The sequence below is a fragment of the Leucoraja erinacea genome, chromosome 11 (genome assembly GCF_028641065.1).
Source record: "Leucoraja erinacea ecotype New England chromosome 11, Leri_hhj_1, whole genome shotgun sequence".
Taxonomy (NCBI): domain Eukaryota; kingdom Metazoa; phylum Chordata; class Chondrichthyes; order Rajiformes; family Rajidae; genus Leucoraja; species Leucoraja erinaceus.
In genome coordinates this window covers 3,209,057-3,236,207 of record NC_073387.1, presented here as the reverse complement: position 1 = coordinate 3,236,207, position 27,151 = coordinate 3,209,057, and the positions used below count along the sequence as shown (strand labels likewise).

Genomic DNA, 27,151 nt, shown 5'->3' with positions numbered 1-27,151 from the left:
AAGTCACAAAATTAGTTGGGCCTTTCGTTTGTCTTGCTCAGTGGTAATTAAGGTTCAATGAGGAATATTTCTCTCAGCTTTTGTGTAGTGACTGCTGTTAATGTCTTTTGCTAATGGATGTCAGCACACTATTTGATCCCAACCAAGATGTTTATTTAAACTTTCCGTGTTGGATTTTCTAGTAATGTCATGTGAAGTAGTGAACTGAAGAGTTGTTATAAACATAACATCCAGAGGAACACTCTTCATGGATTGAATTGTGATGTTATTAAGTAGACGCCCATGTATATAAAATATTTGTTTCCATGATATTTATGTGAGAAATAAATGGGTGAAACGGTATGTTTTGACTGGAAATTCTAAAGTATGCAGTGGGACATTGTATTCAGAAATTATATTGCTGCATAGTCATATTTTTTGCAATGAGGTAACCGACCGAACGCCTATTATTCTGCTTGGCCGGCTTTCGTTGATGGATTAATATTTCTTGTTGTCTATATCAACATTTCTCGTTTGTGGTTTGCTGACTTTCCTTGAGAAGATATCCATACTCCGAATGTAACTATGAATGGTGTGGTACAGGCAAACATACAATGCTGATGAAATAACATCTTTGACTTTTAAGTCCATATGAACATAATATTACTGGGAGTTGGCCATTGAATACCATGTGCCTGCTCTGCCATTCAATAAGATCGATTCTTTAACTCAGCAACACCTGTCGGCTCTGATTCCATAATTCTTTCATTCTGTTAACGTGAAAATCTAGCAATTCCATCTTGATATTCAGCAAGTGACCCTCTGCAACCTTCTGGTTAACAATCTCTAAACTAAAATAAATTCCAAAGATTTACTGGCTTCCTGGACGTAGAAAATTATTGTTGCCACAATTATGAACGGTCTTTTCTCCAATAATAGGCAAGTTACATTATGGAGAGGCCTAAGAGCTTTGCATAAATTGCATTAAATCAAATAGAATATACGATGGAGTTAAGGCAATATATGTCTATTACCTAATCTCAGCATGGTTTACCTTTAAGAAAAAAGTAGTTTAACGTTGGTTTTGTGGAATCCAAAAGTTGGCTTCACTCTTGTGGGATAGTATCAAGGATCATGTGCCATAAATCATTAAGAAAACATGCTTTCCTAGGATTCCTAGTTTTATTACTGCATTATCATTTTACTTATTTCAGATTGATCTTATTTCTCAATTTGAAGAAAAATAACCCGAGTACCGTTGAATCTCCTGACACAGGGAATATTTTGTGTAAATCCAGCTGTTATACGACGGTAGCAATATAAACAGGAATATTCAAAACTGTTGTTTTGCTTTTTATCTTCGTTCATTTGAGTAGGAATCTTAAAGTTGCATTTTCTCTCAAATTTGGATGATTCCAGTCAGTTACAGTTTGGGCTCAGAAAGGAGAGTTGCTAGCTTTTAGTGGGCCAAGTTAACACACTTTTTGTCCACCAAAATGTTATGCTGTGTTTTCATAATTTTTCTTTTCAGCTTTCCCTGCCCTGAACCAGTAATTATATGATTCAATTGAGAGAATTTATAGCCTTATTGCGCAGTTTTATAGTTATAAAACTACTGGGGTTATTTTTAAGCCCTTTTTGTAATCTACTCATCCCACTACTCTATCTTGTGTCTGGTGACCCAGCTGTTGGTATTGATATTGGGAGATTTGGTAGTGTGTATTGGCATATTAAAGTTATACGTCCTTGTTGAAGTATTATATTTCTGGGAGGCTTTGGAGAGTGCAAAAGAGATTTACACAAGTTCTGTCTGCATTAGCGGGTATTCGCTATATGGAGAGGTTGGGCAAACTTGGTTTGTTTTCTCTGTAATGCTGGAGGCTGCAGGGAGACCTGAGAGCAGTGTATACAATGGAGGAACATTGATAGGGTAGATGGTCAGAACAATATCCCCAGTATGGAAATGTCCAAAATGAGAGGGCATAGCTGTAATATGAGACGGGCAAAGTTCAAAGGAGATATGTGCATCATTTTTTAATGCAAATGGTGGTAAGTGCCCGGAAAGCACTTTCTGGGCTGGTGATGGCAGCATATAAAATAAGTTTTAAATTTGCTAACAAAATGAATCCTTTTAGTCCATCCTTTTGTCCAAGTCGTCCCAGTTGCTCAAACGGAATCAGCAAGATTTTTTAATCATGTGGTTGTTACTTGATGTGTACATTAAAGGTTTCTGGGGTGATAATTAGTGGTATCGAATAGTTTTTTGCGATTTGGATATCGACAACTTTACCAAAAAAAGTCAGATTTGTATTTGAACCGGTGACTTATTCTGGACCACCGTGCTGTTGTCAGGTTATTTATACTTGCCCTTATCGAGTATACTTGCTGTTTCATGGTATTATAGGAATTTAATCAGATTTTTTCAATTATAGGGATCTCAGTAGGAGTCCAAGGTGTCCAAGGTCCATGGTGTTGGTGTGAGGTTGAGTTCTTAAGTTCAATTCCAGAAAATTGCTAGCCAAATCTTTTAAGCCGTTGGAACTGCCAATTTATGATTTAGATGGTAAACCCAACAGCTTTACTGGTCTTTGATTTAGACATGGAAGGTGCAGTTGTTAGTATTCCTGAAAAACATCAAGGGAATTGTCTTGGCCTGTATTTGTAACTCAACTGACATGCAACATATCTGATCATTGTCACACTGCACATTTACCCCCATGATCTTGTGTTTGCCATTCTATTTTTTTCAATGCCACATTTGGGTTCAACCAGACAGGCTTCTAAGGGAAGCACGGTGATATGGCCAGTAGACCTGCTGCCTCACAGCAGCAGGTTAAGTGAAGTGGTTCAATCCTGACCTTCAGTGCTGCCAGGAGCTAGCATGTTTAGTTTATTTAGTTTGGAGATAGGGTGGAAACCGCCCCCCCTGCTTACTGAGTCTGTAGAAGGTCAGTCTGAAGAAGGTTTCGGCCCGAAACGTTGCCTATTTCCTTCGCTCCATAGATGCTGCTGCACCCGCTGAGTTTCTCCAGCACTTTTGTGTACCTTCGATTTTCCAGCATCTGCAGTTCCTTCTTAAACATCACTGAGTCTGTCCCTGTTGCAATTAGGGTGAGCAAGGGCAGAGCTTTGGTGTACCGAGGAAGTAGTCGAGATAGTTGTGGAAGTCAGTGGGTTTGTAATAGGTGCCAGTCTACCTCCTGTGATGGAGACAGATCAATTAAGGGGGAGGGTGGTGTCAGGGATGTTCCAAGTCAATTTGAGTGCAGGACCAAAATTGGTGGTGAAGTTAACTCGTGTGTACTCAGGGGTCCCAAAAGATCCCATGCTACTATTTCAAAGGTGAGCAGAGTTACTTCTGTCATTAAATAATAAGCATCTTCCTTAACAGTGGAACAGTTTTAAAAATATCTAGCATGAAAAATAGGTTCTCTATACTTATCGAATCACCAGTGCCCCTCAGACTATTGCCGAAAATCAAATGCGTGTTCTGCATGTTCACATTGTTTACTATACAGTTTTGATCTCCACCTCATGGGGAAAAAAATGCCTTTCATTCATATGATACCTCACACGGGCTTAAGTAAGTTACAAAGCATTTTGATCAACAAAGTACTTGGAGTGTAGTTGCTGCTGCAATGTTAGAAACATGGCCAGTGGCACAGAGCAAGCTTCCACAATGCTGATGAAACTGTTTCACTTGTTTTGTTTGGAAATGAATGTTGATGATGTGGGGGAGAACTCTGTTACATTTCAACCAAGTGCCACGGGGTCGTATCAATCAGCTTGTGACGGCTAGGTGGAGCTTTGGTTCATTCTCTTATTTAGAAGGTACTTCAAAGATTGCAAAGGAAAGATTGTTTCAAGATACTGCATTAGGATGAGACATGGGCACAAAGGGTTAGATGATTGCTGTTGCGGGGTCCTGGATTGGACGAGAAAGCTTGTTTTTGAACGTGATGTTAGTTGTCAATGATTTAAAGATGGCAATGTCTATTGTGTGGACTGATTTGTTAGAAACCCACAAATATTATGAGAAATGGTGGAATGCATCAAGTGACATGAATCAAATGAAAATAATTGCTCTTTGGCTCTTACAACAGATTTTCTAGGGGCTAAATTAGTGGAACTGTTTTGAATTCCCTTCCATTTGAACTGTTGTTTGCCTTATTTAACGGGCTACAATAGTGGGATATCGCCATAAAACTTCCTTCCATTCCTGTGATTCCATACCGTTTTAATGTCCTCGTAAAATGGCCTTTTCTGACCAGCTGAGATATTTGCATTATATAAATTGCAGTCAATTAGAACACCAGCCATTGGTGTTGAAACTGGTCTTTGCAGATTGGTACGCAAGATTTTGATGCCCGATTGCCCTTTATAGTGAAGGCAGCGGGAAAGGATAGGAAATCACCTGACCTGATGAAGTTGAAACAAGGAATCTGCAGCTCTCATGAAATCATTTTAAAAAAAAAGTTTAAGTCTTTTGAACTGGTGGAGCGTACAAAGCAAATTTCAGGTCGTCGTCCCCCCCCCCCTCTAATGAGCAGGAATCAACTACTACAGTGCAAACAGATGTGTTCTTTGCTTAAAAAACAGCTTGAGAGCTGGTGGTGAAGGCTGCATACATTGGGAACTAGCATTGGAAAATGAAACACAAAATCTAATCTGCACATTTTAAGAATTAGGAATAAGAATGACTTCATCCCAAACACTCATGGTGTATTTGGTTCATCTTAGTGCTTCATTGTTCATACTATGTTCATCATTCAAGATATTAAATTAAGTGCTTAAGTTATTGGTCATAATTCAGTGGTACTGACTTTATTTTGTTTCCTTAGGAATGGCACTAGTATGATTTCACTCATCATTCCTCCCAAAGACCAGATCTCACGAGTAGCAAAAATGTTGGCGGATGAATTTGGCACTGCCTCAAACATCAAATCACGAGTGAATCGTCTATCTGTGCTAGGGGCCATTACGTCTGTGCAGCAGCGTCTTAAACTATACAACAAAGGTCAGTCTTTATCCATGAAACTATCCTTTGGGTTGCTATGGTGTCGTTTATTATTGTCATGTGTACTGAGGTACAGTGAAAAGCTTTGTTGCATGCTATCCAGTCCAAGAAAAGGGCCCTCTGCTTCCTTCCACTAAGCCAATTATCTATCCATTTGGCTAGCTCCCCCTGGAACCCATGCAATCTAAAGCCCAGGTCCCACTTTCACGACCTAAATCTCAACCTCTGACTACATTAAACGACCTTAAAAAAAAAATCAGTCGTGGTAACCTACGACCTTCCACGACTATGTATGACCTCCTTCGACTATGTTGAAGACTGGCTTCGACCATGTACATTTTACTGCTGTTTGCAGTAGCCCTTTTGCTTCAGCATCCTTTAAATAAAAAAAGGGGAAGAGCAAGGGTAAAGAGGAGGTCTCAATGGGTGAATGGAGATGATGTGATGGACTGTCCCAGTACACCAGATGACTGGAAGAGAGTGGCGCTGGGCTTTGACAAAAGATGGAACGTGAAGCACACATGTGGGGCAGTGGATGGCAAGCATGCCATTCTTGTCCCTGTCACGGTACCCCTCATTTTCCTTTTCGTACAGGATGGCATTCTGCTGGAACCATTCCTCAAGGTCCCCCTCATGCTGCCTGGTGAAGGGTGTAGGGCATAACCTTCCTCCAGCCCTCCCTCACCACCAATGGGGCATCTGCCTCTGATGCTGTGTCAGACACAGGAGAAAGGGCTGCTTTGCTGCCATCAAATGAGGCAGTGAAGGATGGGGTGGTGGTGGGGACATATACTACCACCCTGGTCTCCAGGGGTCTCTCCTCCTGCACTATCACCTCCTGCACTATCACCTCCTGCCACTCCTCCTCTTGGGTGTGCAACACCCGCATGGCCGTTTTTTTTAGGGTTGTGCCCTCTTCTCCCTGTGCTGCTGCCTTTTTGGTGCCATCTCTAAAACACATCTGCCCTCCAAAAAAACTCTCCAGCCATGAGTGACAGGTGATGTTCTGTTGTTTAAATAACCTTTTTTTTAAATAACCTACTGATCTTTTTTTCACCCCAGAGCTATTACTTCTTACTTACAGTTTGGCTTTCTTCCCAACCAATTGTTCAAGCGCTTATGATTGCAATATGCGCCTTAATTTAGTTCAACAAAGAAACTGACAAGTTACTAAAGACTGCCTCTGACCACCTTACTACGACTAAGCGTCACGACCTACCTAAGAGTAAAACATATCTTTTTTTTCCATGCCGACCATTTTTTTACTCGTGGACATTTATTATCAGGCTAGAAAAAACGGCGGGACCTACTTGATGCCACGAGTATGCGGAGACCACTCACAAGCATGAGGAAGACCTCCTACGACCTCGTGGCGACCATGCTGCGAGTATGAGACAAGGGCAAACTCGGCAGAGGTCGTGAATTTGGTCATGAAAGTGGGACATGGGGCTTAACCTTCCAGAGCGCAACCTTATTAACCTTACTCTATTATCTGTGGCTTTGTCCTCGTCAACCTTTTTGGTTACTTCATCAGTCTGAAGAAGGGTCTCGACCTGAAACTTTGCCTACTCCTTTTCTCCATAGATACTGCCTCACCGCTGAGTTTCTCCAGCATTTATTGTCTACTTTCTTCAAAAAACTCATTCAGATTTGTAAGACATGATCTCCTACGAACAACACCATGCTGACTATCCCTAATCAGCCTCCATCTAGCCAAATGCATATATACCTTGGCCATCAGAATATTCTCCAGTAACTTTCCTACCACAGATGTTAGGCTTACTGGTCTATAGTTCCCAGGCTTTTCCTTGCAGCAGCACTTGAATAGAGGCACAACTTTATCTGGCACATCTCCTGTCCAATGATGAATCGTATATCTCAGTCGGGGCTCATGCAGTTTGTGCTCTCACTTCCCACAGTGTCTTCAGTTTATGTGATCAGGCCTGTGTGATTTATCTACATTCAAATGCCTTAGGACTTCCAGTATTTCCGCAGTAGTAATCTGGACTGTTCTCAAGGCATCATCATTAATTGTACCAATTTCCCCAGTCGTCATGTCTTTCTCTACAATAAAAACAAGAAATACTTATTGAGGACCATGCCCATATCCTGCAGCTCTACACAGAGATGACCGCCTTGGTTTCTGAGGGGCCTTATTTTCTCTCTCTAGTTATCCTCTTTCCCTTAACGTACTCGAAAAATCTCTTTGGATTTTCCTTGGTACTATCTGCATGTGCCCCCTTTTTCCCTCTTGATTTCTTTAAGTATCCTCAGATCCCCAAACTCAAAGGATAACGATTCTGGGCTGCCTATACCCGTCTCATTCCCCCCTTTTCCTGACCAGAACTTTAGTTTCTCCGTCAACCAGGTTTTCCTTCTCCCACCTGCCTTGCCCTTCACACTAAAATGAACGTGCATGCCTTGAACTCCTGAATAATTCTAACCTAAGAGATGGAGGATGTGGTGGAACTGTTATTTTAAACATTAATACTTGCTCTTTACTGTATTTTTATAGTACCGCCGAATGGTTTGGTTGTCTACTGTGGAACAATTGTAACAGAAGAAGGCAAAGAAAAGAAAGTTAACATTGATTTTGAGCCCTTCAAACCAATTAATACATCCTTATATCTTTGTGACAATAAATTTCATACAGAGGTAGGTAACTGTTAAATGCATTTGATTGTATTTACTTTATAGTGGCCCAATTGTGATCAACTTGCAGCTGACCTGTGGTGTGATTCCTAGACTGGGGTTGTGAGCCTTTAAAGATACAATTTTTGAAAACATCCCCAAACCACTTTTCAAATACAAAATAACATTGCAGTTAATTTTTCAGATTACCACAGAAAACTGTACACCATGTACCTGTTCCAGTGTGATGTACTGTATTAGTTGCTCACAATATTAGTCATCTGAATTGAATTGAATCGAATCCTTTATTTGTCATTCAGACCTTTCGGTCTGAATGAAATGTCGTTGCCTGCAGCCATACATGTAATAATAAACGACACACAATAAACAAAAATTAACATCCACCACAGTGAGTTCACCAAGCACCTCCTCACTGTGATGGAGGCAAAAGTCTTTTTTTTTTTTTTTTTTTTTTTTTTGTTTATTTTATTAGAAGTTAATACAGCACAAAACAGTACAGTGGCACCTAATTTTAGGTGCCAACTATGTAATACCGTAATCCATTCTATGTACAACCTCTAGTTTTATGTTATAAGAAGGAAGTAAGCAGGACAAGAAAAAGAAAACAATAGAAAGGGGAAAAAGTGGAAAAATAGATGGTAGAGAGTAGAAAAACGTGAAGTGTGTATATAAAAAATAAAAAAAAGGAAGAAAGAAAGTGGAAAGTAGAAATAGAAGAGAAGGCCCCTTAAAAGAGAATTTTTCAAATCTGTATTCGGAGATGGGAGGCAAAAGTCTTAGGGTTACTGTTTCTTCCCTCCTCTTCTCCTCTCTGCGCTGAGGCGATACCCCACCGGGCGATGGTAAGTCAGTCCCGCAGTTCAAGCTCCGCGGCCCGGGGGTGGTCGAAGCTGTAGCCACAGGAGCACCAGCCTGTGACCTGCGAGCTCCCGACGATGTCGTCCACTGGCCCGCGGCCGAGCCCCGGATTCAGGTCTCAGCCACCGGAGCACCGTCTCCACCCCGCACCGGGCCGCCCACACGGGAGCGTCTCATCTCCGCACTGGGCCGCCCTCACGGGAGCGCCTTCCAGCCGGGAGCCGGGCAGCCCACACAGGAGTGTCTCAGCCCCGCGCCGTCCGCCCTCACCGGAGCGCCGAGTCGTGCTGCTGCCCGAATGCCGCCGCAGCTCGAAGACGGCCAGCGTCGCGTTGGTATGTCCTGGCTGGCTCTACCTCTGAAGCCTCGAGGTCGGCCGCAGGTTGGAGGCCGCCAGCTGCGCCATTAGGCCTCAGCTCAGACGGGGGGAAGAGACGGGGGATACGACAAGAAAGTCGCATTCCCCCGGAGGGAGAGACAGAAAGCCCTGTTTCAGCCCCCCCCACACATAACACAACCTAATAACCAAATCTCCAAATCTCTACTTTGGAACAAGCATATAAGGTGATCGCTTGATAAACTACTCGAGTCCCCATGGGTGAGTCAGGGTTTCTAGTTGGGTGGGTGTCCAGTTCCACTCTGGTGTCTTCCTCTGTCCCAATGAAGTCCTATGTAAGCCCAAAGGGCAGCGCATCATTTTCTGATTAACCCCCCAAAGCTGGACATTGAATTTAAAATGGTCTCAAATAGCCAACAGTTCCAATGTATAATGGAACTGCTTCAGTGTGGTGAGAGATATTAAACTATTACTGTTTAAAAATATTTCTCACTTCTACGCTGTTACATAAATCTGGCATTTTTTATTTTTTATTTGAGTTTGGCATCTGCAGTGTTTTATTTCGCCATTGATTTTATCTTGTTTTTTCTCTCCTGTTTTGATGCATCCCCTCTTTACATTTCCATCGATATTATTTGTGATCAACAAAGCATCAACACATCTTGCCAAGCACTGCCACCATTGTTTGGACACCAGCCTGTTAACTCTACCCCTTTCCCCATATGACACTTTGAACATGTTTGATTTCTAACTTTGCCAGTTCTGAGGAAGAGCTACGGACAATAAAACAGATTTTCTTTCTATGGAGGCTGCCTGACATGAGTAATTCCAAAATTTTCTATTTTGGTTTCAAATAGCTTATTTCAAATGTATATGTAAATCAGTTTAGTTTAGAGATACAGTGTGGAAACAGGCCCTTTAGCACACATGATGCACATCAACACTATCCTACACACACTGGGAACAATTTACAATTTTACCAAGCCAATCATCCTATAAATCTGTATGTCTTTGGAGTGTGGGAGGAAACAGGAGCGCCCGGAGAAAACCCACACAGGTCACGGGGAGAACGTACAGATTCTGTGCAGCCAAGCACCCATAGTCAGGATCGAACCCAGGTCTCTGGCGCTGTAAGGCAGCACCTCTACCGCTGCGCACATTATTCGAATGAACGGCTGAAAAATAATTCCCAACATGTGTGTAGGTTCTTTATTTAAAGTATTTTCCTATTCTTGAGGATTTATTATATTATCAGTGCAGACATATATCTCAACCTTTATTTTGCTAGTTTTGAATAAGAACTTTATTTTCCTTGCAATCTTTTTTCTCTTTCTCCCCTTGCCCACGCTCCCTCTCCCTGGAGCTCTTTCCAGCTGTTGAGTATGGTATGGCAACTGCTCTGTCTCCGACCGGAAAGCACTGCAGAGGGTGGTGAAAATTGCCCAACGCATCACCGGTTCCTCACTCCCCTCCATTGAGTCTGTCCAAAGCAAGCGTTGTCTGCGAAGGGCGCTCAGCATCATCAAGGACTGCTCTCACCCCAACCACAGACTGTTTACCTTCCTACCATCCGGGAGGCGCTACAGATCTCTCCATTGCCGGACCAGCAGGTCCAGGAACAGCTTCTTCCTTGCGGCTGTTACATTACTCAACACTGTACCTCGGTGATTGCCAGTCACTCCTTCTCAGACACTCCTTTCACCAGGAAAATAAATAAATAATTGCACTACTGTGACTGTATGCACGTAAATATATTTATTTATTGCTCATATCCTATGTCGCTCTTCTAGGGAGATGCTAACTGCATTTCGTTGTCTGTATTGTACACTGCACAATGACAATAACGTTTGAATCTGAATCTGAGAGTACCCGTTGAGATTCAGAAATAATGGGGAATGCTGTTTTTAATACTTGTTTCCCGTAACATTTTCTGTGTTTCTGGCCTCTATGGGGTGCCCGAGAAAATGAGCATTCATTGGGACTTTAAACAAATAAAGTAAATTTGTCTAGTTCTCTCCGTTGCAGTATATTAAATGCTGCAGTCAATCTGCACATTGTAAGTTCCCTCAAAGGATCCAGATAATTTCCTTACCTGTGTTGAGAGAGAAATGCTAGTCACCATGCCTGAGAGGGTACTAATACAAATCTAATAAAGTCGATGAGCCCCAGATCTGATTGTTCTCAAGGATGGCAGTAGACCAGCATTCATTTAAGGTCGCACCGTGTGCTTATCCAGAATTATTCTGTAGAAACACAGGAATTTTCAACTCTGAAATGGACCACAGGTGCACCATCTGTAGGTTGAGATTTGAGGGCCTGGTATTTAGCCAACTCTTTGTTAACTGAAGTGAACAACCATTCTGATCTTCCATCAAAACAGTCGCTGTCAAATGGGACTTGCTTCTGATCTCTTGCACAACATTCATAGTTATTTTTCATTTTGAAATTGACATAAATTGTTTCTTTTCTTGGAAGGCTCTTACTGCGCTTCTATCGGATGACAGCAAATTTGGGTTCATCGTAATTGATGGTACTGGAGCTTTGTTCGGTACTCTACAGGGAAACACACGGGAAGTACTACACAAATTCACAGTGGATCTACCAAAGAAGCACGGTATGGGCAGAGCTATTAGTTTCTACAGATTTCCACCACCCCCTCAATATTGCAATGTCTGAATTTGTTATCGTGCATGTTGAATTGTTACTTGAATTGTTTCCCTTTTATCAAGAAGTCTGGCAAATGTATATTTTGAATCCATTCCTTTGACGCCAAGAGTCCCAGTATCTGATCTAAGATGCAAGCTTTCGTTATTTGGTTTAAAAGAATGACTCGGATGCTGGGGCGAAGTAGAGCAGGCCAATGGAACCAATCCCAATCTTGCCCCACCTCTTTATTCACAAGCTAACCCTATCGAGGCATGACTATATATATCTGTGTGATCAAAGAGCAGATTTGAATAGTCACTTTTTGTTGAATACCTCCCTATCCCCGTATTCTTGCCATAGCCCAGCAACACTTGCGTGGAACTCAATTCATCAACTTCACCCCTGCACTTAAATTCACATGGGCCATTTCTGATACCTCTCGCCCCTTGCTTGATCACTGTTGCCATCTCAAGACACACTATCCATTGACCCTTACTGCAAACCCAATGACTCCCACAGCTACCTAGACTAAGCCTCCTCCTACACTCTCCTGTGAGGATGTCATCTATATCTCTAATTACCTCCATCTCTGCTGCAACTGTTCTTGAGTCGAGGCCTTCCATTCCAGAGATCTGAGATGTCCTTCACTTTCAGGAAACTGACTCCTTTTTCTCCTCTCCCTAGCACTGTGGATGTTGGAACCTTTGTCCACATCCTTGCCTGGTAGATAGTGTTAATGTTTACCTTTCACCCCCATCTGCCTCTTCATTCAGTAAATCATTGATATTTCGCAGCTACAGAGTGATCCCACCATCAGTTGGATTTTCCCCATTCCACAGCTTTCTAGTTTCCATGTTGAGCACTCTCCCCGTGAATAGACACACAATGCTGGAGTAACTCAGCGGGACAGGCAGCATCTCTGGAGAGAAGGAAGAGGTGACGTTTCGGGTCCAGACCTTTCTTGTAATTGTAATTAATTTATTAGCCAAGTATGTATAAACATACAAAGAATTTGATTTGCCATACAGTCATACCAAAAAAAGCAACAAGACACACAACTACATAAAAATTAACATAACAACATAACATACGGAAATACGATACGGAAAATGTTGCATCTCCATTGAGGAAAGAGTTAAAAAACAGTTTTCCCACCCCCAACATGATACAAGACTAAAGATACACTAAAACAATAGACTAAAAACAATAAAAGAAATAATGGTCAAGACCGACTGTTTGCAAGGCTGCCATCGTACGGAGTCACCCGGTGGAATACGGCGCCACCTGGTGGATAACGTATCTGATGTCAGGGGAGTTGGCAGTATAGAGGTAAAATGTTGTCGGAGATGGTGAGACTGGTAGGAGAACGGGGAGGGGATAGAGAGAGAGAGGGAAGCAAGGGCTACATGAAGTTAGAGAACCCAATGTTCATACCACTGGGATGTAAACTACCCAAGCGAAATATGAGGTGCTGTTCCTCCAATTTGTGCTGGGCCTCACTGACAATGGAGGAGGTCCAGGACAGAAGGTCAGTGTGGGAATGGGAGGGGGATTTAAAGTGTTGAGCAACCAGGAGATCAGGTAGGTTTAGGCGGACTGAGCAGAGGTGTTCTATCCAGAGATGCTGCCTGTCCCACTGAGTTACTCCAAGCATTTTGTGCCTATCTTCGATTTAAACCAGCATCTGCACTTCCTTCCCACTCTCTCTGTGAATACTGGTTTGCTCACCCCTTCTCCTCCCAAGGCAGGTTCCCCTGTCTGTCCCTACACTACCTCCCTACATTACCTCCATTATCATAGGCACCTAAACAGCCTTCCAGTTGAGGCGGTAATTCATCTGCACTGCCTTCAACTTTGCCTATAGCATTGTGTTTTTTCGATGTGGTCTCCGGTACATTAGTCAGACCAACAGCCTAAAGAACCGCTTTGCCGAGCCTCTGTGTTCTGTCCGCTTTGACCATCAGGAGCTTCGGATTCTAATTATTTTTTCAATTCCACACCCATCTGTCTGTCCTCGGCCTTCTCTATTGCCAGGCCGAGGACAAACGCATACTGGAAAGACGGCATCATATTCCACCTATAACCTAATGGTTTGAACATTGAATTCTCCATATTCAGATAATCTGCGGCTTTTTCTTTCTCATTCTGATCTAACCGGGTTTTCCTCTAACACACGTGATTCTTTCCCTACCCCAAACCACTCATCTGTACGTCCCACTGGGTCCCTGCCCACTTTACCTCCCCTTGGATCAAGGCCTCATCTTTTCTTCCCAGATTCCATATATTCTATCATAAGCAGCCTTTTGCCTCCAGCTATCATTTCTCAGCCCAGCTCCCAGCTCTTCATATTGGCTATCTCCCTTCTATTCTTTCAGTCCCGGTGAAGGGATCCAGCTTGAAATGTCAACTGTCCATTTCCTTCCACATATGCTGCTTTAGCTGCTGAGTTCCTCCAGCAGATTTTGTATACTGCTGCATAGATTTACTGGTTGAAGACAACAGGATTGAAGTTTCAGTATCTGTGGCTATACTACATTGGTTAGGGCATTTAATACTTGAACTTAAGGAACATAAGAACATAGAAAGTAGGTGCGAGAGCAGACCACCAGGTCCATCGAGCCCGCACCGCCATTCGCTCATGGCTGAACACTAAACAGACACACTTACCCACAAACAGTAGACACAAGACACAGAACACAAGACACTACCCTCCCCTTTATACCGCTATCACCCCTCTCCACCCCAAGAACCTCGTGATCTCCTGGGGGAGGCAAAAAAACGGATAAAAACCCAGGTCCAATTCGGGGAAAAAAATCCGGGAAATTCCTCTCCGACCCCAATCTAGGCGATCGGCACTTGTCCAGGAGATCACTCGGGTCTTACTATACTAACCATACCTAGGTCCATATCCCTGCCCTCTCCCCGTAGCCCCTTATCCCCTTGGCAGCTAAAAAACCATCTATTTTAGTCTTAAATATATTTAAAGTTTCTGCTTCCACTGCTCCCTGGGGCAGTGAATTCCATAAATTAACCACCCTCTGGGTGAAGAAGTTCTTCCTCATCTCAGTTTTAAAAGAGCCCCCCCTTATTCTGCAACTATGTCCCCTAGTTCTAGTCTCCCCGATCATTGGGAACATCCTCGGTGCATCCACCCGATCAAGGCCCCTCACGATCTTATATGTTTCAATGAGATCGCCTCTCATTCTTCTAAACTCCAAAGAGTAGAGTTCCAGCCTACTTAACCTTTCCTCATACGTCAATCCCCTCATTGCAGGAATTAATCTTGTAAACCTTCGCTGCACTGCCTCCAGGGCTAGTACATCCTTTCTTAAGTATGGACCCCAGAACTGTACACAGTATTCCAAATGTGGTCTCACTAATACTGTGTACAGCTGCAGCAAGACCTCCGTGTTTTTATACTCAATCCCCCTAGCAATAAAGGCCAAAACTCCATTGGCCTTCCTGATTGCTTGCTGCACCTGCATACTAACTTTCAGTGATTCATGTACTAATACCCCTAGATCCCTTTGCGTTGCATTACAACGCAGCTCCTCCTCATTTAGAAAAAAATAACTTGCCCTATCATTTTTTTTCCCAAAGTGAATGACTTCACATTTATTAGTATTAAATTTCATCTGCCAAGTTGTTGCCCACTCACCTAGCTTATCTATATCCTTTTGCAGACTCTTCCTATCCTCCTCATCCCCTACTTTTCCTCCCATTTTTGTATCGTCCGCAAATTTTGATATATTACACTTGGTTCCCTCCTCCAAATCATTTATATAAATTGTGAACAACTGGGGTCCCAGCACCGACCCTTGCGGAACCCCGCTAGTTACCGGTTGCCATCCCGAGTATGAACCATTTATCCCCACTCTCTGCTTCCTATTTGTTAGCCAATCCTCTACCCATGCTAATATATTACCCCCAATCCCATAATTTTTTATTTTTAGCAATAGTCTCTTATGTGGCACCTTGTCAAAAGCCTTTTGGAAGTCCAAGTATACCACATCCACCGGTTCCCCTTTATCCACCCGGGTTGTTACTTCCTCAAAGAATTCGAGCAGATTCGTTAAACAGGACTTCCCCTTCACAAAACCATGCTGGTTCTGTCCGATGAAGTCATGTTTATCCAAGTGCCCCGTTAGTGTTTCTTTAATAATTGTCTCTAACATTTTACCCACCACCGATGTTAGACTAACCGGTCTATAGTTACCTGCCTTCTGTTTACTTCCTTTTTTAAATATAGGTGTTACATTGGCCATTTTCCAATCCACTGGGACCGTTCCTGCCTCCAGGGAGTTTTGGAAAATTATCACCAATGCATCCACAATCCCCACCGCTATCTCCCTCAAGACCCTTGGATGTAATCCATCAGGCCCAGGGGATTTATCCTCCTTCAGTCTCATTAATTTCCCTAATACCACCTCCTTGGTGATCTTAATAGTATTTAGCTCCTCCATTCCTACCGCCCCCTGTTTATCCAGCGTTGGAATATTTTTTGTGTCTTCTATGGTGAAGACTGATACAAAATACTTGTTTAATGCCTTTGCCATTTCCATGTTCCCCACCAACAACTCTCCAGTCTCACCCTCCAATGGACCAACGTTCACCTTAGCCACCCTTTTTCTTTTTATATAGCTATAAAAACTCTTACTATTAGTTTTTATGTTGTTCGCTAAATTCCTTTCATAGTCTATTTTCCCCGTCTTAATTAATCTCTTAGTTATTTTTTGCTGACCTTTAAATGCTTCCCAATCCTCTACCCTCCCACTATCTCTGGCTACCTTATATGCCCTTGCCTTCAGCCGAATACTATCCTTTATAGTTTTACTGAGCCATGGCTGACTGTTCTTACCCTTACCCCTTTTCTTCTTCATAGGAATAAATTTTTCTTGAAGGGTATACAGTATACCCTTAAACGTACACCACTGCTCATGTACCGTCTTATTCTTGAGTCTGCTATCCCAGTCAACTTTGATCAGCTCAGTCCTCATACCTTCATAATCCCCCTTATTTAGACTAAGCACCCTAGCCTGAGTTTCAACCTGCTCCCCTTCTATTTGAATATGGAATTCGACCATATTGTGGTCACTTGTTCCCAACGAGTCCCTAACTATGACATTTTTAATTAATCCTGCTTCATTACACAGGACCAGATCCAAGATTGCCTCCCCCCTTGTCGGTTCTGTGACATACTGTTCTAGAAACCCGTCTCTAATACATTCTATAAACTCTTCCTCTAGTCTACCCTGCCCAGTTTGGTTTGCCCAATTAATATGAAAATTGAAGTCCCCCATGATTACAGCAGTTCCCTTTTTACATGCGTCAACTATTTGCAGATTTATGTTCTGACTAACAGCGTCACAGCTATTTGGAGGTCTATAAATTACACCCACTAGTGTTTTTTTCCCCTTATTATTCTCTATCTGTACCCAAGCTGTTTCACTATCCTGATCCTTCAACGCAATATCCTTCCTCTCTATTGCCGTTATTCCCTCCCTTATTAAAAGGGCCACCCCTCCTCCCTTTCTTTCCTGTCTATCTTTCCTAATTGTCGAGTACCCCTCTATATTTAACTCCCAGTCCTGATCCCCTTGCAGCCATGTCTCCGTAATGGCCACGATATCATAACTATATATACTTAATTGCACCGTTAATTGATTTATCTTATTACGAATACTCCGTGCATTTAGATAAAGCACTTTCAGATGATTTTTACTACCCTTCCTTTCCGTTTTTGCCCCTTTTACATCTAAAGCTTTATCTTCACACATTCTGTCTCCTGTCACATTTTGACTTTCCGCTTCCCCACTGATACCCTGCTCTATTTCCTCTACCCCTGCCGTTATTACCCCCCCCTTGATACCTCCCCCCCGCTACTTAGTTTAAAGACCTCTCTACTGCCCTAGTTATATGATTTGCCAGGACCCCAGTCCCAGCACCGTTCAGGTGAAGTCCGTCCTTACAGAACAGATCCCCCCTGTCCCAGTACTGGTGCCAGTGGCCCAAGAAACCAAACCCATTATTCCCACACCAGTCTTTGAGCCACGCATTTAGCTTTTTAATTTTACGTACCCTCGCCGATTTGGCCCGTGGCTCAGGTAGCAATCCGGAGATCAGTACCCTCGAGGTTCTGCTTTTTAATTTATTCCCTAACTGCTCAAACTCCTTTGAGAAGAGTAATTTACTTTTTGTAGTTAGGTATTTTTATATCAAACTTTTATATCATGTTGTAGAGATTATGTCCTGAAGTTATGCTAATGGCCTAGTTTATTGTCAACCTTGAAATTTGATGTTAACGATCTCAATCTCAGGCAGGACTAGATGGCAGGTAGACAAAAGTGCTGGAGAAACTCAGTGGGTGCGGCAGCATCTATGGAGCGAAGGAAATAGGCAATGTTTCGGGCCAAAACCCTTCTTCAGACTGATGTAGGGTGGGGGCGGGAAGAAGAAAGGAAGAGGAGGAGCCAGAGAGCTGAGAAAGGGAGGAGACAGTGAGGGCTACCTGAAATTGGAGAAGTCAATGTTCATGCCACTGGGGTATTAACTGCCCAAGCAAAATATGAGGTGCTGCTCCTCCAATTCCCGGTGGTCCTCACTCTGGCCATGGAGGAGGCCCAGGACAGAAAGGCCATGGGTTTCAGTCCATGTTGAATGGAACTCTGTTTCATCATACAGCTCTGTCATTACAGGCCCTGATTAATGCATAATTGGCTTGTATTGTGTCATACTTGTATCTGAATAGAAAAGTGCTTTGGATACAGGTTGAACAATTACATTTTGCTGTATTGACATTCTCTATTCTTCTATTACTCCCTGATGTCTACTTAAGTAGAGCAATCAAAGGAGCAAAGTGAAATATTTATCTGAAAATTTTGGAAACGAGGAGACTATATGCTTATTTCTTTTATTTTGTTAATGGAATCTCTTATTATGGATAGTGTGACAGAACATTGGAACAGTGTGAGACGAATAGTGAGCCAGAATAGACCACTAAAATTACACATTTGATATTTCTTAAGGATGTAAAAATAAAGGTTTTGGTGTGAATGTTAATAGGGACTTCGAGAAGACATTGAATAAGAAACTGTAACAAAAAAGGTGGACGTAATTGGTCCAATATTTCTTGACTAGAATGTTAAATGGGTAGGAGACAGAATGGAAATATTGGTTATTTGCTCTTTGGCTGTTTATGCCTAATTTTATATTTCTTGATATGTTGACTGAATGGAGGGCCTTATGGTAAAATTATCTTTGACTCATGGCCATCCACAGCTGAAACGGGTCCTTTGGCCCACTCATCCAATGTGACCAAGATGCCCCATGTAAGCCAGCCCCATTTACCTATGTTTGCCCTATTTTCCTGAAACTCTTTTCCATCAATGTCCAATTGTCCAAATTTTATATGTTATTGTACCTACCCCAACTACATCCTCTGGTAGGTCATTCCATATCCTCCCACCATCTGTATGGAAAAATTAGCGCTCGGGTTTACCCCTCATCTTAACCTATGCTCTCTAGTTCTTGATTTCCCCTACCCTGGGGAAAAAGACCTCCTGATTTATACACCTCTATAAGATCACCTCTCAGACACCTGCACTCAAAGAAATAGTCCTAACCTGTCTATACTCTATACGCCAGACCCTGAAGTCATGGCAGGAATCTTTTCTGCACTATTTGCAACATGATGGCAATTTTCCAATAGCAGGGTGACCCAAAACTCAACACAACAATGCCAGGTATAGTTGTGGCCCCAACTATAATATACCGTCCCAATTTCTCTATTCATCTCCCTGATGGAAGGCCAATGTGCCAAATGTCTGCTTCACCCATCTACCTGTAGCACCCCTGTCAGTAAACTGTGTACCTGTACTCCAAGATCACTCTGCTTTACAACTTTCCCCAGGATCTGACTTTTTTCTGTGAAGGTCCTACCCTCGTTTGACTTCCCTAAATGTACCATTTCACATTTACCTAAATTACCATTCTTATGCCCAACTGACCAATATCCAACTGTAATGCTTGATAAAATTCTTGATAACCATCTCCACTGTCTACAATACCACATATTTTAGTTTCATCCTTGAACATTCTCATCCAAATCGTTTCTATAGATGACAAACAACAATGTGCCCATCATCGACCTCCCCCCCCCCCCCCCCCCCGGCACGCCACCAGTCACAGGCCTCTGAGAAACAGATCAACTGTCTCCCGGCATATTTCTTCCTCAGTCCTGTTGTCTAGTTGGGGGCACAATAGCACAATACCAACAAGGTGACCACCCCCTTTGTTATTTCTCAACTCTACCCATAAACATTCTGTGGACGACCCTCCAGTAATGTCATCTCTGATTATTGTTGTGATGTTCACCTTAATCAGTAAAGCAATTCACTCTCCTCTTACCCCCACCTCTATCATGCCTGTAACACCTATATCCTAGTACATTTGTGCTTTCCTAGCCATGTTTCCATAATGGCTGTAACATCCCATTCGCATGTACTTAACCACAACCTGAGATTATCTGCCTAACCTGTCAGGCCTCAAGTATTGAAGTAAATCCAATTGGATCCCTTAATCTTTCCTCACTCCCTGCCATACTCTTGCCTATCCTTTCCACTAAACTTGCTTCTGTTGACTTCCAGCCTCCCACATGTCTCACTACATTAGATCCTACCCCCTGCCAATTTAATTTAAACCTTCCTGAGTAGCACTTGCAAACCTGCCTTCCTCTTTAGATGCCACCTGTCGTTGTACAGATCACATCAGTCCCAGATGAGTTCCCATAAATCTAAATTCCTGGCCCCTGTACCATCTGCTCAGCCACACATTCACCTGTCGTATATCTTCCTATTCCTACCTTCAATAGCACTTTTGCACCAGGTGTAAAGTGCTAGCCTGACATCCTGCTAGTCGATAGGTGCGATCAATAGTTACTGAGCATTTTCAGACTGTTTTCTAATTGGCTAGATTCTAGGCACTGTAATTGTGCATGGAACACAAAGTTGTTGATGTGCAACAAATATTGAAAATGCTGATGGACTCTTTAATCTTGAGACCCCAATTAGAGTGGTTGAACTGTTCACAGTTTAACAATGTTTGATTAGACCTTAAATTCATTTCAGTTCTTCATTTCACTCCAATTAGCCTATTTGCCTTCACTGCATTTTGCTCAACAATACTTGAGGGATGGCACCTTCTCATTCAGTATATTACAGTATTGTAGACTGAACATGGAACTGACCGTTTCCAACAGTTTTTAGATTTCCAATATTGTCTGATGACCCTTTTTACCTTTCAATCTCTAATGCCAATCAGTTTCCTATACTCCCCATTATTCTTCATCTTAAAATCTGTCCACTCAATTTTTCCATTTCTTATAATGGGTCACTAAGCTTAGCTCCACCTTCCACCATTGATTTTGCTGAGCACTTAATTTAGTTTTCTTTTGTCTGGTTCGACTGTCTCGGATATTCCATTCATGTTTGTGCCACACCTCAAAAAGGTTCCCTTTGTCAAGATCGCAAATGTGCCAAATTGTAATCAAAATGACTGAAATACCAGGATAGATTGTATGGATAACTTTTAGGAGATACAAGGTTTATGCAGCAGTTTAAGGAACACTTTTATAATTAAACAGTTGATGGAATCCTACCTGTTGTTTCCTTTTGGAGGGAGATTTGAATATAAAAAAGCATAATCTGCAGTAAAATGCAGATATCAGAAACCGCTTAATGTTAATAGTAGTAGAATTTTGGAACAATTTCTTCCTGCTATTCCCAAAATCAAGAATGATGGAGCTTGGTGGGAGTTTCAAAGCTGTGTGATTGAGGATGAATTTCAAAGGTGATGATTGAGGATAAATATACTTATCTTCATGTGAGCCATCCTATAATTGATGGGGCTCTAAAATAGAGAACACCCTTCTATGAAAACCTGTGGGGTAGTTCCTGTTGGTGATTTCTCAGACTGTATTACACTTGAAATTCCTTTTTGGAAAGCATTGATTTTTAATTGTATCTGAAGTTGAGGATAATTTTGAGCAAATTACTTAAAATAAATGACGATGCAAGGCATGAATTGATGAAGAATCCCATCCAATTGCAATGTGTATTATTTGTGATGTTTATATAGCTACACTGGTAACATATGCCCTGTGATTGGAAATATGCAAACTTGCTGGAGCTTGGAATTTATACTCATGTTCCAAGTTGTACTTCCATATAAAGACTGGTCATTTCAAATTCGAGAATATTATTTTGAGCAAGAACAGTGGGTGTCCTGGGTTAGATTCTTCCCTTTATCAATACTATTCAAATAATTCTTCTTTTATCCAAATACTTGTTGAGAGATCATATTAATTAACCATTGCTTTTTGTAGTTTGTCATGCTGGCAGCTCTGAGATATCAGACAATATTTGTTCGGCACGGACTTGTAGGGCCGAGATGGCCTGTTTCCGTGCTGTAATTGTTATATGGTTTATATGGTTAATATGGAGTTTGCTGTTTATTTTCAATGTCAATATTTGAATTAAACACATCTTTATAGACTTTTAAAGTTGTATTTTGCATTTAAAGGCAGAGGAGGGCAGTCTGCCCTGCGTTTTGCTCGCCTACGAATGGAAAAGAGGCATAACTATGTACGGAAAGTAGCAGAGACAGCTGTACAGCTCTTCATCAGTAGTGACAAGGTGAACGTGGCAGGTCTTATCCTGGCTGGATCAGCTGATTTCAAAACTGAGCTCAGTCAGTCCGACATGTTTGACCCGGTAAGTTAAATCAGAAACGTATTGAGTGAAAACACTGAAATTCCATTTACACAGCATTCCTATGGTTAAATTCTGCTATGATTCGGTGAATGTTGAGTGATTGGGTGATCCATGACCCGACATGGATATTATTTCTGGTGAAAGTATGGTATTCTGTCTTCCCTCTGGAATCAGCAATTAAATCTACAGTTTTGTAGGTTTTTCCTCCATTTGGTCAATCTTAATGCATACTTCATTGTGCTAACGGTTGGTTCTGCAGGTGCTGGTTTACAAAAAAAGAGTGCTGAAGTGACTCAACTGGCCATGCAGCATCTCTGAAGAACATGGTTAGGCCATGTTTTGGGTTGGGACCCTTCTTCAAATGGAAACATTGTCCTTTCTTCTCTGGGGATCTCAGATCTGCCTTCTAATGGGATTTGATAGATAACCATAGGAGAAGAGGGCATTGTCAAGGCTGGCTTTCTTGCCTGGAAACAGCACAAATTCATCCCACGCTCTATATGTAAATGGCTAGATCAGCACGAGTCGATTACTTAGTTTTGCTGCCCTAAAATGGCAGTGTCTGATGCTTGTCAGACATTGCTTAGTATGGTTTGCAAATTTTTTAGTATTCCGCTAGTTATATTAAAATTTAATGTAAAATGTTAACTTCCACAATGCATTTTGCCGTTTCCCCCTGATTTTCATTTTGATTTCAGATTGTGAAATTTGGAACCCATACAGGTTCATTACAAACTCATGATTGTAACTGGTTTTAAATGAGTGTTAGGGTGCGAAATCAGAAATATATGGAACTAAAAGAGGAGGATTGGTAACTTTTGATTAATGGAACAATCTGTCTTCATTAACGAGAATATAGGCAAAGAAAAGCTATGATCAGTAGTCATGGTTAAAGTAAAGAACTTGGCGGGAAACCTTCTACACCAAAGTTTTGTGAATGTGACAGTGGAAAATAATGGTGAAAGCATTTGGAATTTCCTTATCCATTTCTTTAAAGTTCCTGGCTTTGAGGGATAGTTTCAATTTTCCAAAAGACCATTATTCATAATGATGTGCATTGTCAAAGAACAATATTTTTCCTCCGACAGAATTGTAAAATATGTTTAAATGTAACTGGGCTGAAAAATTCTGTTTTTTTTGTTTTTTGTTTGCTGGCAGTTCAGTAGTGAGCAGCCAGTGCCTACCTTATTTCTGTGTTTGCATGGTGCAACATGGAACTCGTTGGAAATCGAGTTATGCCATTCTTATCCTGTCACAGTGTTGAAACCAATTACAAAGCTGTACAATGTAGGAAGGAACTGCTGGTCTACATTGAAGATAGACACACAATGGTGGAGTAACACAGCAGGTCTGACAGCATCTCTGGATAGAAGGTATGATGATGTTTCGGATCGAGAACCTACTCTGAAGAATGTCTGAAGACACCTGAAATGTCACCCATATCGTCTATCCAGAGATGCTGTCTGACCCGCTGAGTTGCTCCAGCGTTTGTGTTTATTTTGTGTACAAGCTGTAGAGCTCAGTTGTGCTTAATTGACCATCTGCATGCACTTTGTATCTGACCCTGGCATTGTTTTAAACTGGGTTTCTGATCTGTGAGGAAAGGTAACTGGTTTGTTAAATATTAATGTTTTTAATGTAGCACGTAGATGAATTTTTAAATACATTCGCTGCTTGTTAATTTTTACTTCATTGTTTTTAATCTTCAAGCTGTTTTTTAATGGTAGCTAGTCTTCAAATATATTAAATGGCTCCCTGTCCTATGCAGTCCAAACAGTCTCAGGGTTCGTCGCTTGAGGCTAAGTCAGTGCTCGATCAAGGCTCTGCTTCATGGGATAGCTGTGGAGAATATGTTGCTATGCAGGGCCGCAGAAATCAGTGTGTTGAATCCAACTGAGCAGTAAAAGAGTTTGGATGTGCCAGCAGCTTAACTCTGAATCCTGCATTTCTCTAGAGGTGTGGAAGTTAGATCTGAGCTGTCCTGTGAAGAGTTTAATACTAATGCAGGGAAGAGAATTGTCTGACACCACTGAATTCAGAGCTTCCAATTATTCGATTCCATCTTTCTGATTTTCTCGTCTGCCACAATAGCAACCTTGGCCACCACTCCCTCAGCTGGAGCCTGGGATTAGGCCACTCCTAATGAGTTTTGTTCCTTTGCTAAAGAAAAATCCAGTCAGACCAACGTTTAAATTACTAGAAACAGTCGGCAATTTGGGCAGTGTCTGTAAAAAAGAGAAACCAAATTAATGCTAAGACTCCGAGCTGAAATGTTAACCCCATCGCCTATCCCCAGATGCTGCCCGACCCGAGTATTTCTAGCACTTCAGATTCTTGACATCTGAATTTTGAATTTAATTTGTAAATGTCCGCGAGATTTTGGTATAATTTATCACAACTAATGATAAATAACGTGGACTATGTATGATTTCTCAGCGCACAAAACTTTGACACCTCCTTGTTTTCAACCCCCTCGTCCTTTTGTTTGGGACTCAAGAGCCACAAGCATATTTGTTGGAATTGTTGGGATACGGTGCTGCTTTCTAGTGTTTGTATTTTCATTCAAGCTGTAATTGTTGTTATGTGTGTTTCTATACAGCGATTGCAGAGCAAAGTACTAAAACTGGTGGACATCTCCTATGGAGGTGAGAATGGTTTTAATCAAGCAATTGAGCTGTCAGCTGAAGTCTTATCCAGTGTGAAGTTCATCCAGGAGAAGAAACTAATAGGTGAGAAATTACTGGTGCGATTCAACACCAATTGATTGGATAAGTTAAGAGCTTCAACTTACACACCCCGTTCACAATCTCTGAATGGCCAGAGTGCTTAATGAACAACTTTTTTTTTTTAATTCTCAACTGTTTTGTAATGAACTTGGTTATTGAATTCCGTTGTTGCAAACCACAGTATGATAATGACAAGTGGATGATGGTTTCTTATCAATTAAGGAACAGATTTTGGAGTGATAGCTGAAGATGGTTCTCGATCTCCAATCTTCAATGAAACCTTTTACATCCTTGACATGATGCCTTAATTGAATGCCACACTTTGAGTAGTGCATCGTGTTGTTCATGCTCTCACCATAGGTTGTGCACGCATGTTTTTATGGCAAATCAGCTGATTTCAAATTGTAATGGTTCCTGTATTACACATGAAACAATTTGTACAATATTACTGGTAGTATTTTTGTTATGTTTCTCTGGGGCCATTGGGCATTAAAAAGAACGTGGTCTGATCTTGCCTGCCATCCATATATGTGGACTATTTTAGGCAGTAACCTTGTCCATAAAAGTCCTGGGAGCTGTTATTTTGTTGGCACTAGTGCATTTTAAAATGTTTAATTGATATGGGTTAGAATGCTTAGCTTAAGCAATGTGTAACATTTTTTTATTTCATCAGGGCGATACTTTGATGAAATTAGCCAAGATACAGGGAAGTACTGCTTTGGAGTAGATGACACACTTAAAGCATTGGAGATGGGTGCAGTTGAGATCCTGATAGTTTATGAAAATCTGGATATTATGCGATACGTACTACGCTGTCATGGCACAGAAGGTAATTGCAGAACCTTTATTTGTCAATTCTTGGGTGTTAAAATTAAGACTGAATGTAATTTGTAATGTCAATTGGATGCAATAGACGGCTTCACTGTATCCTTTATTCCCCAGAAGAGAAAATCTTGTATCTGACACCTGAACAAGAGAAGGATAAATCCCATTTCACGGACAAAGAGGTACAATTTCATTCTGTTCAGCAGTTATAAAAGAATTGAATGCTATGTGTTTTGCTTTTCTTTCAAAACGTTGTCTAGTTAAAAATGTTAGGGTTTCAATTCAGTGACTAATGGTAGCAAGACTCTTGTAAAAGGCACCATTGCAAAACATTTGAATGTACTAGTGTGTAGGAAAGAACTGCAGATGCTGGTTTAAATGGAAGGTAGACAATGCTGGAGTAACTCAGTGGGACAGGCAGCATCTCTGGAGGGTTTTGACCGAAAAGACACGCATTCCTTCATCCAGATATGCTGCCTGTCCCGCTGAGTTACTCCAGCATTTAGTGTCTACCTTCCATTTGAATGTACTTATATTTTCCTGAGATGCTATTGACTTTTTTTGTGTAGGGCCTCGTGGTTGGTAGGTTAATGTCTGAACCCCATGCATTATTTCCTGGTGCATGACTGGGGGGGGACAACAGTTAATAGCAACCAAGGAAGAATCATTTTTGAAGGTGACCAGGTTAGACCTACTGTAGAATATTGCTAGAGGAAGAAAACTGAAGCAAGTGGCATTTGGGTTTTTATTCCTGAAAGGTACACCAACTACATAATCCAAAACATTTTGAATTGCAAATCACAAGAAACACCATTTTATTTTGAGCACAAACAAAAATGAAGTTACTGAGGCTAAGTAAAATTTCAATTCGTTTTTTAAAGACCTGGTACTGGGCTAAATGAGATGGAGGGCTATTCAGCAAAACCCATTTGTCTGTCATAGACCCGCATCCTGTTTAGTTTATATATATTTTTTAGTAGTTTAGAAATACAGCGCTGAAACAGGCCCTTCGGCCCACCGTGTCCGCGCTGACCAGCGATCCCCGCTCATTAACACTATCCTACACACACTAGGATCAATTTTTACATTTACCAAGCCAATTAACCTACAAACTACGTCTTTGGAGTGTGGGAGGAAACCAAAGATCTCGGCGAAAAGCCACGCAGGTCACAGGGAGAACGTACAAACTCCATACAAACAGCACCCGTAGTCGGGATCAAACCCGGATCGCCAGTGCTGCAGTCGCTGTAAGGCAGCAACTCTACCGCTGCGCCGCTGTGACTGCCGTTAAATCTTTTCCTTTCCATGTTCATCTCTCAATGTCTTTTAAATGTTATTGTAA

The 27,151-nt window shown here is 41.7% G+C and overlaps 1 protein-coding gene across 1 annotated transcript in view; it reads left to right on the top strand.

Annotated features, from left to right (window-relative positions):
• Positions 1-27,151, top strand: part of LOC129701417 (eukaryotic peptide chain release factor subunit 1) — a 47,880-nt gene that overhangs the window by 7,811 nt on the left and 12,918 nt on the right. The window contains exons 2-8 of the mRNA XM_055642573.1: positions 4,821-4,996; positions 7,512-7,651; positions 11,319-11,457; positions 22,068-22,258; positions 24,858-24,987; positions 25,658-25,813; positions 25,927-25,991. Of these exons, the coding sequence (XP_055498548.1) occupies positions 4,821-4,996; positions 7,512-7,651; positions 11,319-11,457; positions 22,068-22,258; positions 24,858-24,987; positions 25,658-25,813; positions 25,927-25,991 (997 nt within the window). The remainder of the gene's footprint in view (positions 1-4,820; positions 4,997-7,511; positions 7,652-11,318; positions 11,458-22,067; positions 22,259-24,857; positions 24,988-25,657; positions 25,814-25,926; positions 25,992-27,151) is intronic.